The sequence below is a fragment of the Plasmodium vivax genome, chromosome 3 (genome assembly GCF_000002415.2).
Source record: "Plasmodium vivax chromosome 3, whole genome shotgun sequence".
In the NCBI taxonomy this organism is placed as follows: domain Eukaryota; phylum Apicomplexa; class Aconoidasida; order Haemosporida; family Plasmodiidae; genus Plasmodium; species Plasmodium vivax.
In genome coordinates this window covers 373,179-386,655 of record NC_009908.2, presented here as the reverse complement: position 1 = coordinate 386,655, position 13,477 = coordinate 373,179, and the positions used below count along the sequence as shown (strand labels likewise).

The following is a 13,477-nucleotide window of genomic DNA, read 5'->3' as shown; positions in this document are numbered from 1 at the left end:
TAGGGTTACCCTTTTCCTTCCCACCCCTCCGATCCTCCACGTAGCAACCAGCCGCCTGTCTTGCGAAGTACGCAGCTGCGTCATACCGACGGGGTGCTACTCCCTACCCTCACTGGTAAAAAAAAAAAAAAAAAAAAAAAAAAAAAAAATATAACTTTTTTGCATCCAAGGAATTGTTTGTTTTTCCTTTTTTGTCTCTACCCCCCGGGGATGCAACCCTGTGTGGGTCCCCCGTCTTCCCCTTTTTTGTTTACCACATTTTTTTTTTTTTTTTCTTACTCTGCTCATTTGACTCATTTGACGCATTGCTCCCATTTGAAGACGCAATCAGACGGATGTGCGTTTGCCGATGGGGGGCCACTCAAGTGAACTTTAAAAAAAAAAAATTGTTTTTTAAGGATAATGCCCCACGTGGAGGACTATCAATTTGTGGCTACGCTAACCGCATGGTGGGCCAATAGCAGACCCATAGGAGTGCTCATAAACACATGTCCACCCGTCTGGGTCAACCAAGCGGAGGTGCCCCTTCTTTAAATGGCTACTCCGTATAGCAGCGCGACAAAATAGCGTTTTTTTTTTTTCCTTGCAAATATGCGTAGGGCACCCCCCACTGTGTTTGTGTTGTATATACACCCTTCCGCGGGGACCACCCTTGGGGCGCGCTCACCCATGGGAGATTATGCCTCCCCCCCGGGGTGCTCAAAGGGAAGTCCTCACAAATGTGCGTAAATATATCTGGCCATGTAGAAATGCATGTACATGCTCGTGTTGCCACCTCCCCCAAGTCTTAACCGCTTACCATCACGAAGAGTTAACTTTTGCAGGCCGTGTGGAAATCACCTCCCCCCTCATCCGTATTTGTTACCCTCCCCAAAATGAGAAGGATACGAACTGGCGCAGGACCCACGCCGCTACCTCGGTTACCTCCCCTACCGCTTCTGCTGCTCCTCCTGCTGGTGCTACTAACTGCAGGAGGGGTGGCAAAATGTGAAGAGCCTAACGAGGGAGCGAACCAAGTAGCTGCCAGCAACACAACGGAGGAACGCATCAGGGATGTCCTAAACTCGGTTAGCGTCGGTCAGGCCATCAAACGGGAAAGGAACCTACTGGACGACGTGGCAAAGTATATACACTATTTGAAAGTGCTCAGCTTGGTGGCCCCGCGTGGGAATGTAGAAGGGGGGCGCCATGGCCATGGCGAAAGGGTTGGCCGTGGCGAAAGTGCTGACGATGGCTTCATCAACGTGGATGCTACTGCGAAAGGTGCCATGGAGAAGCGAAGAGTTAACATTAGGTACTTCTCCCAGGGGAACAATTATAAAAATAATGTAAACGACGTGAGGAGGGAAGTCAACAGGGTGTTATTTACTTAAAAGGGGGATTGCGGCGGAGGAATGCGGCAGAGGAATGCGGCTTCCCTTGTCCTCCCTTTTACCAGCGCGTCGCTGAAGCAGTGTTAGCAAAATGTAGCAGGCGCTGTTTGTTAGGCCAACCACTTTGTGCCACCTCCCAAAGCGGGGAAACTGTATGACACTTTGCCACTTCGCCACTTTGTCCCTTTTTTTCTTCCTCCCTTTTTTTTAAACAAAATGAACTTTAATGAACTTGCCCCGAATGGGACTTGCCTTCCTAAGAAGCGTTGAAGAGGGGCTAGCTTAGCTGCCCAATGTCGCTCCCCCTTTGGCTGCCTCTTTCTTACGGGAAGGATGCATGCCCCATTGCGGCATTCTCTTATATCCCACGTGGTCTAGTGGCTAGGATATTCGGCTCTCACCCGAAAGGCCCGGGTTCAATTCCCGGCGTGGGAAACGCAACAAGCAGAAAAATAAGAAAATATTTTTTAATAAATGCGGACGGAAAAAAGGAAAGAATGTATAAAAAAAGGCTACGTTAACTTCTATTACTTTTTAGTTTTAAGAAGCCAAATTATATTTTTTCATTCCATTTTGACCGAGTAGCTCTTCATTTTGCCCCTTTGCGTTAACAGAGTCGCTGCCAAGAAGCAACCACAGCCGCGATTAAAACGAATTCCCCCCGGTGAACACTTCCCAGTAGGCATATTATATATATATATATATGTAGGTAATTTTTTGGCGCAACAGAGCAGTAAAAACCACGCCTGGGGGTGAAACCCAATTTGGCCTTTTTCCCAAAATGATTGCTGACAGAAGGGAGAAAGCCAAAACTGCAACTCCTGATTGCCATAAAAATAAAGACCTACCCAACCACTTTTCATACGTGATGACATTTTAACGCGGCTATATATCACGCCAAATTTTTTAACCAAATTGCCTTCTTAAAAATTCACTTGCCGTAAAAGGTAACATCCCCCCGCGGTAGCGTCATTCTGGCCCCTCCGCGAAGTTACGAAAAAATAACCTCGCTATAGTTGCAGTTCCAAAAGGAAGAAAAAAAAAAAAAAAAAAAAATACATACATTATACGCAATTATTATTATTATATACATTATTTTATGCCAATATGTTTGCTTTTTTTTTCCCTTTTTTTTCGAAAAAAATGGACAGACGGGGAATTGAACCCCGGACCTCTTGAATGCAAATCAAGCGTGATACCACTACACCACCTGCCCTTATAATTATTTATTGTGCTATTTCAGCATAGTTGCGATTGTTTGGGCGTGGCCCCCTGCAAGGCGTTTCTCCCTTTGATGTTGCCAATCGGGGAGAAGTTAACAACGCGTTTTAGCGTTGGCATCTCGAGAAGTGCTTAAAAAAAAAAAAAACGTTGCAGAAACGACGTAAAAATGTTGCAGTTAATTTTTGGAGATGTAAAAATTTGCTAAGGAGGAGCGCGCGGGAGTGAAATTTTTTTTTTTTTTTACTCCTCTGTGAAAAATGAGGAAGGCAACTTCTCCGTGCTTCTCACGTCGGACTTTTTTTTCCCAATTTTTTTCCTCCCCTTTTTTCGCGTTTTTTTTTCGTAAGGCCAAATTTGCCGAGTGGGGAAAGGGGGCCACAGGGCGAAACGAACTAGTGTGCAGATATAAAGACCAACGGCACTTCCACATGTAGAGACGTGACCCTGATTGGGGACCCACTTTGTCAGCTTGCCATGTCACCCCGTATCCATTCCGTTGGAAGAGAGACGTCTTGAGGGGTATATGTGGAGGGTCCACCTTTCCACCCCTTCTACGTTAGCGGTTCCCCCGGTTGCCGCTTCGTTAAGCCCCTCCAAATGTGACAACTCCGAAGGTAGGTGCACACAAGTAGGCTGGTTGAAACGCGCCCTCCGGTTGCTTCCCTAAATGGTGCTTCTGAAGCATGCGTCCCGGGGGCGAGCCATTGTTAGCAGGGTGACCGCCGCCGCGAGGCTAGTGTGCAGCGGGGGAGGCGACCAGTTGGCGGTTTCTCACGGAGAGGTTTCACAATCGAGGGATGTTCAATCGGTGGCTGACCAATCGACCGCTGCCCACCCCTGCGGGGAGTCCCACCTGCGCGAGTTCACCAACGGAGACAAAATCGTGTACGACAACGCAGAGGACTTGCGCAAGTTCTGCGAGAGATCATTTAAAAAGGTTCGATCCGAGCTGAACATACTGACGTCGTCCAACAGGGAATATGTGCCGTACCACCTGTTTGACTTCTTCCTCTGCCGCGGGTCACTCGAGGGGGTGCAGGAAAAGTTGGCCCGCAAGGTGGAGCAGCTTGAAGGGGTGCAGGAAAAGTTGGCCCGCAAGGTGAAGCAGCTTGAAGGGGCCCGATCAAACGTGCGGACAATCGGGGGAGTGTCTATCTGTGGGGATGGCAAACTGCGCGATGACCAGGGTGACGATTATTCCCCCTACTTTTTGCCACACCTGTCCGACGTGATGGAGGGGGGAGAAGACGGTGAAAACGGCGAAGCATGTGTGCAAAAAGGGAAAATATCCCCCGGGGGGGGAAACAAAAATGTGAAAGAGAAGGAGAAGAAAAACGCATCGTCCCTATTGCAATTTAAAGAAGTTAACCAGCTGGACATGGACTCGTACATAAAATTAAGTTTACAGAGGAACTTCCACGTGGAGTACTTGACAACCGTTCAGTACTGTTTATTTCCCCTGTTTGTAAAAAATTATGACATTTTAATTCACTCCGTTAAAGGCACAGGGAAGACGCTGTCGTACTGCCTCCCACTTGCCCACAAAATAATTGCACAGCTGGGGAAACTCAAAAGGGACTTTCCCCACTTGAAGGAAAGATACGTGCTCGCGCTGATTGTCTGTCCGAACAGAATTCTCGTCGAACAGTCCTATGCAGTTGTAAAAAAATTACTCATGTACCATCCGTACGGCATCATATGTCACTACATGCACGGAAAAAAAAATATGAACATGCAAGGTGAAATTGACGAGCTAAAAAAAAAAAAACCACACATCATTGTGAGCACTCCAGCTGCTTTCACCAATCATATGAAATTTGCCGCCTCCTTTAAGGACATGTTTTTTTTATGCGACACGATTATCGTTGACGAAGCGTACTTCCTGCTAAATTCAAATTTTTTGCACAACGTTTTAACCATCAAGGATGTGCTGCCCAAGGGCCACCAAACCGTTTTACTAACCTGTCATGTTAATAATATTTTAAAGCACTTGGCCTTCAGATTTTTGCGCCTCAATTATGTCTACCTAAATTTCGTGCACAACTGTGTGTATGATGATGACACGTTTGCGGCTGCCACTTGGGGGGGCACCGACCCACAGCGCCAATGCAAAGCAGGTGGGAGTGACGAACGGGGCGGCCTTTTAACTCTGCCCAATCGGGCCAACCCCCCCTTCCAACTGTACCACCGACTGAACGCCCAGCTCCTCTCCCTTCACAGAAACAACATACTGAACTGCACCCAGCTGGAGAAGCTTTGGTACTGCAAAGACGCCAAGACGTTTTACGACCACGTTAATGCATTCGATGCGTACATCGTGGGGGAGCCAAATCCCCCGACAGAAGGGATAAAGAACAATGTGGAAGGACCAACTCGCAGCTTAATACACACTCCCTGGAAAGGTAACACTGCAGATGAGCGGACAAATCGGAAGGGGCCACTCGGACGAGCAGAGGAGAGACTCCCCCCTGAATATGCACACAAAAAGGGTGAAGACATAAAGGGGGAGGAACCCCTGGATGGGCGAAAACAGAAACTCACCCTAAGCCACAGCGATTACAATAACTACACACAGATCAGCCGCACGCACGCCAGTTATGAACAGAACAATGGGAGAAACATCCCCACGCATATACTCCTAACGCAGGAGTACTTAATATACGAGTCGGACAAACTTGCCTTAATAGTCTTCAACATTCTGTGCAGGGAGCTCCTCTCAAGAGAGCGCGTAAAGATTGTCCTCTTCATGCCCACTGTAAAAATGATCCAGTTTTTTTACGTCATTTTTAAGCACTACATTTTTAAGGGCTACCTGTGTTTGCTCTACCTGCATGGGAAGCGGCGGGCCCAGGGGGGGTGCGCCAATATGAAGGGCCATAACAACGGATACTACCAAGGGGAGTACACCAATACGGACAATGCCTCTAACAGCAGCTGCCACCACTACGATAGGGATCGCGTCACCTTCTCAGTCTCCTCCACCCCCTTTGTTGTGGCCCCTCCAGAAGGGCGCAGCGCAGGAGCGGAAGGGTTCAAAGGTGGGAATGGCTCCACCGAGCTAGGGGATAACGCAGCGGATAGTTCGCTCAGTGTGGAGGGCCCCCACTCTAAAAGAGACAAATCAAACAGTGAAGAGAGCAAGAGTAACCCCGTTGATGATAAGCACCAACGGGAGTACGAACTGCTAAAAGATGTTTTACTCTCCTGTTTGCACTCCAAATTAAGTGCAGATAAAAAAATGTACACACTAAACAGATTTAACAATTCGGAGGGGAAGACCAAACAAGTGTTATTTGCTTCCTCCCTGTTGTGCCAAGGAATCGAAGTAGATGAGGTAGACTTGGTAATACAGGTGGGGGTGTGTACCACCGTTGATGAATACGTTTTGAGGACCAATCTCGCCACAGCGAGAAATACGAAGGGGCGGAGCCTGCTCTTGTTAAACGAGTTAGAGGGGCATTATTTGTTTACTCTTTACAAAAACAGCATTATGGTTAGCTGCATTAGTAAGAGGTACTTGAGAGACATATATAGGGATAACCCTCTGCTGGACGCCTTGCTGAAGTATAAGCGCAGGGGGGTTACTGTGCCAAGTGGGTGTGCCGAGGGTGACCAGCGCGTAACGGGGCAATCAGTTGAGGATGGGGGCAACGCCGATGATGTGGGTGACGAACCGGGGGGAAATCACTCCCATGAGAAAAATTTCGCACGTGAGGGAAAGGATCACTGGGCCTGTGACCCCCCCCCGCTGAGACACATCGAATGGCACAAGCACCAGCACCTGCTCTGCTCCTGCGAGCTGATGTACAGATCGCTCCTCGGCTTCTACTGTCAGCAAAACAAATCGCTCAAGTACGAAAAATGGCAAGTGCCAAGTTTAATTAAAAGTATGATTTACTCCTTTGGCTATTTCGATAATTTTTATGTAACCAAATCGATGGCTGCGAGGCTTCAAATTTTGAATGCGCCTGACCTGTTCGTAAAGTTCAATGCCACCCCGAGGAGTGCGCTCATGTCCGCGCTGCCATCTTACAAGGGGTACAAGTCCCAGATGAATGAGCTTTGGCGGAAGGGCAGCCTATGTGGTCGGTCAGGTGGAGCGTCACCCTCTCCGGAGGACCCCCCATTTGACACAGAACGGGGGGAGGGCAACTTGGACGGAAAGGCGAAGAGACGCGAAAGTGGGGATTACGAGAGGCACCCCCTGTATTTCCCCCTTCGCACGTATTTGTCCTGATCCCCGCGAGGGGGGTATCTCCCTTGCGATTTGTTTGCGGTATGTCACCTGTGTGCGACAATTCGGTGGGAGCACCCCATTTGGGAACAGCTCGCCATTTTAGCTATATTTTTTTTTTTTTTTTTTTTTTTTTTTTTTTTTTTTTCCCTGTTCAGGTAAACTTTTTAGCTAGCTGTGCCGCTCCCCAATGCAGCCTCACATTGCTATATTGTTGTTGCGGCGCAGCGCGTTCACGATAAACCTGGACACGCAGAGCACCTCGCGGCGACTCTTGCAGGCGTAAAGGACGACGTTGCCCGAGCTGAACAGGAGGACCGTCCTGACGGGGGGATGAGCATTCGGCCGACCCCCTTTTGCGAAATTATTTTGCACAACGGGATCCAAACTGCCCTGCCGAATTAGCTTACACAAAAGAGAATGGTCAATTCGGATGTATATAATGTTGTTAATGTCTGTAAGGATGTTCTTAAATTCTTTATACTTGTAAATTTTGGAAATGTCAAAATGTCTCAACTTAACATTAAAAACGGAGACCAGCTGCTTGATGTTGAAGCGGTCCATGTCGAATGTGATGTCATTCCGCGTGATGTACTTCCACCTCCGGTATGTGTCAAATTGGTATATGCACTTTTTGCTGTGCAGGGTTGCTTGGTCAAATTGGTTGGAGAAGGGACCCACCTCTCCGTGCTCCTCCCTCTCAACCGATCGGTCATTTTCTTTTTTGTCCGAAAAATTACTTTTACAATCCGCTTCCGCGTTACTCGGTTTGAAATGCGTTGGGGAATTATTTGGATGGGTCAATTTGGAGGACTCCCCTGTGTGGTCATGCAACTGGGGAGGCGGCGACTCGGATACATTTGCAATTTTGTCATTGCCTCCGCTTTGGTATTCCTCTGAGGAGGACCCTCTAGGGGAGTGCACGTTTAACACCCCTCTATTTAACTCCACCTGAATGGGAGGTTTTCCCCCATTTAAATGGACACCCATTTGTTCGTGCCCCAATTGGGGAGGAACTTCCTCGTGGGGGGGGTTAGAAGTCCGCCCTTTGCACCCCCCCGATGGGTAATACTTACTACTTTGGGATGGAACTTCCTTTTTTCCGCCCCCCCCACAAAGTCTCTCTTCTGGAAGTGACGGGGCTTGCCCATACTTTTTAATTTTGCCTCTCAATTCTTCAATGACCGTTTCGCAGAAGCGAATCGTTTGGGAGAGCTTTGCCTTGTCCTTTTTTGGGGGGCCCCCATCGGGGGAAGCAGCCCTGAGGATAATGCTCTGCTCAGGGGTGACTCCCTCGGCAATGCTATTCGCAGGAGTGGACTCCCCCGAAATGGACCCCCCCTCATGCGGGTGCACACTCTGGTCATCACAAGGTGGCACACCCGCTGCAGCTGGTGATCCTTCCACGTGAAGGTCCCCCCCCTGGGGATGTACACCCCTAGCAGAGCCACTTAGATACGTCCAAAAGGTTTTATATTTCAACCTCTTAATGACCTTAATCAAAATGAGCAAGCCTCTCCTCAAGGTCAATGCCCCGTGGACATGCACCGACCCGTTTTTGTGTATGAAGCAAACAGCATGGGGATTTTGCAAAAATATTTTCACCACGTTCTTCCTGATTTTATAATTCTGAAAATATATGAACAAGCTGTTTTTTCTTTTGCCTCGTCCATCCTTGAAGATGGACTCCTCCTCCTTTCCACTCAACAGGACATCGTCGTAAATAATTTCTGTGTTTTTGAAGGACCTTGAGATGAGAATCAAATCGTTGATGGTGAAGGTGCACATTAGGTTGATGCAGATCCAAATGTTTTTTATATGTATGTTTATTCCTACCTCTTCATCGTGCACTCGGTTGTCGTCGTCTCGGAGCAGCTTCCTCAACTTTTTTTTCGCTCCCTCGTGCATGGACGACAGCATGTCGCACTGGACCACGCTGTTTTGGGTGTTCACGTCGAGCAGGGCGCCACTCCCCGGTGAGCGGTAGCCTTGCTGGGAACTTCTCCCATCTGATTTGTAGCCTTCCTGGTTGCCCTCTTTCACCTCCCCCCCGTTCGGAAAGTCGCTCATTTCGGCCTTCCTCCGTCCCGTGCGCGTGGCAGTGGGCACCCTTTTGTGAGAGTATCCCTGGATGACTCCGCCATGCTAATGGTGAGGAGTCCCTCCACCCAGGCCACACAACAAGCTGTCCACAGGGAGGTGTAGCAAAAAAAGGGAAAAAAAAAAAAGATTTTCCCTCAATACGGACAAATCAACTTCCACATTGAGCATAAAAATGTGACAACTGTGCCCCCGTCCGGTGTATGCTCACCCTGTGTGTTGAGACCCATGCCATAGGCCAGCAACGCCTTGCGCGTGTGTGCGCCACAGTGGATCTAAAAAGGAGGACTTCAAAAAGGGGGGAAAAAAAAGAGTAAAGAATTCCCCTTTGAATTCATTGAGATTCTCCACAAGGTGAGCATCCCCCTTCAGAGTTTTTTTTTTTTTTTTTTTTTTTTTTCCCTGCATGGTTGACAACTGGGGGTTTCCTTCCGCGCAAGGTTGGTCACTTTTTTATGCTCCTCTTCAAACAGCTATTATAACAACGCTCCGTGGACCGCTTCTCCCCGTGTGCACCAAAATGGGGGAACTTGCACCAGGGGAGTCTCCTTAGAATCGGCTATATTCCAGGTGGGGGACTCCCCTTGGGAGAAAAGCGCCCAAGGGGTTACCACAGAAAGAGGGACCAAACCAGGCGAACAAACAACGCGGAGCAAACAGAAGTCGAAAGCAACGAGGCAGCGTTACCCAGGCAGAAAGAGTCGGCCCCCAAGGAGTCGCTTCTGTGAACCGGTAGGTGTCATCTTCTTTTTTCTCACCTCTGTGGAATCACCCCCGTGAGTTGTTCCCCTTTCTCGCCGCGTTAAACTGTGCAGGGGAAAAAAAAAAAAAAAAAAAAAAAAGTGCAGCGCAGTGAAATGAAGCGCAATGAAGCGAAGCGACGCACGCTGGTAGAGACCCCCACCGATGTTGCACATCCATTCACAAATGAAGCCCAACAAAATGAATCCCAAGCGGTAATAAATGTATCTGCCCGTTTTTTTATACTCCTGGGGATTTTTCTATAGCCTCTTGCACGACCAGTTGGCAGAATGCGTACGTGGGAGGGGCGCACCGCAGGGGGGCTTTCACTTTGTGAGTCCCCCTTTGGGGCGCAAGCAGAGACGCCCCCGTAGTTACGGGGAGGGAGGCAATCATGGGCACAATCAGAGACGCCCCCGTAGTTACGGGGAGAGAGGCAATCATGGGCACAACCAGAGGCGCCACCGTAGGTATGGGCATCAACCCGATCGCCCTTCTACACACCGATGCTGGAGGAGCAGGGCCCACCTGGACACGGAGGCTCAAATTAGAGATGTTCTGCTCTACCCCGAAGGGGGCCCAACTGGAGAGGCACAACTAGGGCAGAGAAAAGGACCCGCGTTACACGAAAATGCTAAGTGTAAAAAAAAAGGGGGGGCTTCCAGGAAGGCACTCCTAAGGAACATATGTGCCGTAATCAACGAGCAGAGTGAGGAGCCAATGAAGCAGCTGGACGAGCTAAACACGGTCATCCGGAGTGGCAGCATGCGGAGTGGAAGCATCCGAATCGGTAACAGCGGAAGCAACCTGCTGGAGGTTGTCCGCAGTGGTGGCGACCCTTTGGCGAGCAGCTCAGCGGAAAGGAAACCCCCCTTGAATGGCGAAGGGACCCAAATTGTGGAGGCCTACTGGCTGTGCACGCTGAAAAATAAACACTTGTACTCATTTTTAAAAAAAAAAAAAAAAATAATTTTTAGCGTTAGCGCCGGGGTGGATTCCCTCTCCCTCCTCTACTCCTTCCTTTTTGTCATTTACAAAATTTTAGTAACCATACGGTACAGACACTCTCACAGTTACGCATCCCTGTTGCGGATGATAAATGGCGTGTACTCCTACACGTGTGATGATGTAAGCGAGCTTGTCCGCTCCACTGAGGGGGGTAGGGGCGCTCAATTCTTTGCCTCCATTCTGAGCAACGTGACCGTCGTGTACTGCAACCACAAGACGAGGGAGGACTGCGTCAAGGAGAAGAACTTCGTGAAGAACATTTGCAGGAGGCACAAGCTGAGGTTCCGCACAAAGGTGCTCAGGAGGGGGTGGCGGGCCGAACAGGAAGGTGCGGGCCAGAAAAATAAACCTCACCACAAACGGGGGAACAACTTTCTCCTTCTGGCCAGGGAATGGAGGAGACACGTGTACGTGCAGCTGACGAGGCAGCTGGAGAGGGAGGCCAAGGGGGGAAGACGCATGAGCAGAGCGCAAGGGGACCACCAAAACTTCATGCACTTAAACGGGGGGAACACACCAAAGTACAGCTACCGGGATTACCTGAGCGATGTAGACCACTACATACGGCTGGCTAATAGGAAGCCCATTTCGGAGGTGCTTCTCAGGGGGGAGGGGCCAACCAGCACATCCCCAAACATGTGGGGGACCGCTCCGATGGCAACACCGCTTATCACTGCACGGGCCTTCGCACGAGTGAAATCGCTCGTGTTTGTGGGGCACCACCGGAACGACAACAACGAAACGGTGCTGTTCCACTTCCTGAGGGGGGCCTTCATCAAAAACCTGAGGGGCATCAAGTTCGTGACCGCGTTTAAGGACTGCCTAATATACAGGCCGTTTATCAAGCTGAGCAAAATTAACCTGTACATGTACATGCAGATTGTGAACAAGTCCTGGCGCTTCGACACGTCCAACCAGAGCCTGTCCACCTCCAGGAACTTCATCAGGCACGTGGTCATTCCGAGCGTTTCCTCCTTGTTCGGGGGCGGGGTCGCCAGCGCGGGGAGGGCGGTCAACGAGGATAAGACGGTCAACGAGGATAAGACGGTCAACGAGGATAAGACGGTCAGCGTGGATAAGACGGTCAGCGTGGATAAAGTGGCCAGCGTGGATAAAGTGGCCAGCGTGGATACGGCAGACAACCCTGCTAGCACGGCTAACACGGCTAACACCGCCAACCATGCCAACCACGCTAGCACGGCAAACCCCGCTTCGATGGGCGAACTGCACAGCAGCCGCGTGTACGCGTACCCCGCGCTGGACCGCAAGCTCAGCAACGTCATGGCGCAGACGACCAACCTGGAGAGCCACCTGCAGTTCTGCGAGAAGCTCTTCGCCATATACATGCACACCAAGTACTACCACCACGAGGGGAGTGCAGACGAACAGCCAAGTGGAAACCCATTCATCAAGGAGTACCTCCTCATGCAAAGCAGATTGTATCAATCGTTTTTTGGAACGAGGAAGGATCAACTGGAGGGACTCATATCAATTAGCAAAGTTTTATATGAACATAATTTTTTTTTAAAAGTTTTTAACTTTTTGGAGTTTTTAATTTTACCTTCCAAATTTCTTCGCATGCAAATCCTCCACGGGATGGTGAGCAAGTACACGGGGTTGCGTTTGACATATGGCAGTGTGGATCGTCTGTACAGCTCTCTCCACCAGTCTGTTCTATCTTACATGTGTGGCACCACAGGGGGGACGTCATCGGAGACGTCAACGGGGACGTCAGCGGGGAAGGGGCACATGGCCATATCGTCCCTCTATGCTGGGAGAGGAGAAACACAAGGGGGACGTAACGACGCGCCGTATAGCCTATCAACCCAGAGGGGTATTTCCCCCCTTAAGGAGAAAACACGAATTATACACCTCGATGGAAAAAACAAACTGCTCGTTAATAGAATCTTCTTTCGCATAGTTACCAGTGGAGAGAGAGAAGAGAAGGAATCCGAAGACCCCCCTCCTCCTCAGCTAAGAGAAAAAAATGCAAATGTGTACGTCCTCGATGATATAGCAGCACAGGTAAGCAGAGTCAATCGCAGCAATGTGAATAGCATGGCCAATCAGAAGGGCACATATCTGTTCATTAAAAAGAGGAGGAAAAAAAAAAAGGAAAAATTCCAGGTGTATATTCGCTCCCTAAAGAGGAATGACCTTTTACACATCGGCGGAAGGCCCATCAAGGCAACGAAATTCCTTTCCAGGCGCGGCATTCCCCCCGTGTACATGTTTGCCCTCCCCGTTGTGCATATACCCAATTTTAAAAAGAACAACTTGGTTTTTTTGCACCTCTTTGGGGAGACCATCCAGAGTGGAAGCTTCTCCGTTCGCCGGTCTCTGCAGGTGGGCGACGTGCGCGGTGCCTTCGTTTACCGCATTCGCTTCGGGGGGTAGCCGCCAGCTGGCATGTGCAGTTGCCTTCGACATTTTTGATGCGCCATTTTGATGCGCTATTTGGATGCACTTTTTGGGTACGCTATTTTGATGCATCCTTTTGATGCATTTTTTGGATACACTTTTTTGATACACCCTTTTGATGCATTTTCTGATACACCTTTTTGATGTATTTTTTTTTTTTTTTTTTTTTTTTTTTTCCCCAATTTTGCTCATCGCTGTAGGGGCAGGGCGTAACCACGTTTGGAAGGGCTTCCAAGCAAGTTCGCCTAGCCAAACTGCAACAAATAGCCGCCAACAAATAGCCGCCAACAAATAGCCGCCAACAAATAGCCGCCAACAAATAGCCTTCCAAAAAGTAGCAGTCCAACAAATAGCCTTCCAAAAAATAGCCTCCTCC

At 49.3% G+C, this 13,477-nt stretch overlaps 4 protein-coding genes and 2 non-coding genes across 6 annotated transcripts, besides 6 other annotated features; 4 read left to right on the top strand and 2 right to left on the bottom strand.

Moving 5' to 3' along the window:
* Positions 1–33: part of a microsatellite that runs on past the window's edge.
* Positions 34–146: 113 nt separating this feature from the next.
* Positions 147–178: a microsatellite.
* Positions 179–723: 545 nt separating this feature from the next.
* On the top strand, positions 724–1,671 carry PVX_000675 (hypothetical protein). The gene has a single exon (XM_024731217.1). It carries the CDS (start codon positions 876–878, stop codon positions 1,371–1,373), a length of 498 nt encoding a protein of 165 aa, XP_024586933.1. The 5' UTR covers positions 724–875; the 3' UTR covers positions 1,374–1,671.
* Positions 1,672–1,765: 94 nt separating this feature from the next.
* PVX_000677 lies at positions 1,766–1,837 on the top strand. Its single transcript has one exon. It is a non-coding gene; the product is annotated as a tRNA-Glu (tRNA).
* A 591-nt stretch (positions 1,838–2,428) lies between these two features.
* Positions 2,429–2,458: a microsatellite.
* An 88-nt stretch (positions 2,459–2,546) lies between these two features.
* On the bottom strand, positions 2,547–2,618 carry PVX_000678. Its single transcript has one exon. It is a non-coding gene; the product is annotated as a tRNA-Ala (tRNA).
* Positions 2,619–3,264: 646 nt separating this feature from the next.
* Positions 3,265–6,834, top strand: PVX_000680 (RNA helicase, putative; the record flags this gene model as incomplete). The annotated part of the gene is made up of 1 exon (XM_024731216.1): positions 3,265–6,834. The coding sequence occupies one exon, from the start codon at positions 3,265–3,267 to the stop codon at positions 6,832–6,834; it is 3,570 nt and encodes a 1,189-aa protein (XP_024586934.1).
* A 176-nt stretch (positions 6,835–7,010) lies between these two features.
* Positions 7,011–8,901, bottom strand: PVX_000685 (hypothetical protein, conserved; the record flags this gene model as incomplete). Its single annotated transcript, XM_024731215.1, has 1 exon — positions 7,011–8,901. The coding sequence occupies one exon, from the start codon at positions 8,899–8,901 to the stop codon at positions 7,030–7,032; it is 1,872 nt and encodes a 623-aa protein (XP_024586935.1). The 3' UTR covers positions 7,011–7,029.
* Positions 8,902–9,334: 433 nt separating this feature from the next.
* Positions 9,335–9,360: a microsatellite.
* Positions 9,361–9,778: 418 nt separating this feature from the next.
* Positions 9,779–9,802: a microsatellite.
* Positions 9,791–13,077, top strand: PVX_000690 (hypothetical protein, conserved; the record flags this gene model as incomplete). The annotated part of the gene is made up of 1 exon (XM_024731214.1): positions 9,791–13,077. The coding sequence occupies exon 1, from the start codon at positions 9,895–9,897 to the stop codon at positions 13,075–13,077; it is 3,183 nt and encodes a 1,060-aa protein (XP_024586936.1). The 5' UTR covers positions 9,791–9,894.
* A 201-nt stretch (positions 13,078–13,278) lies between these two features.
* Positions 13,279–13,306: a microsatellite.
* The last annotated feature ends 171 nt before the right edge of the window (positions 13,307–13,477 follow it).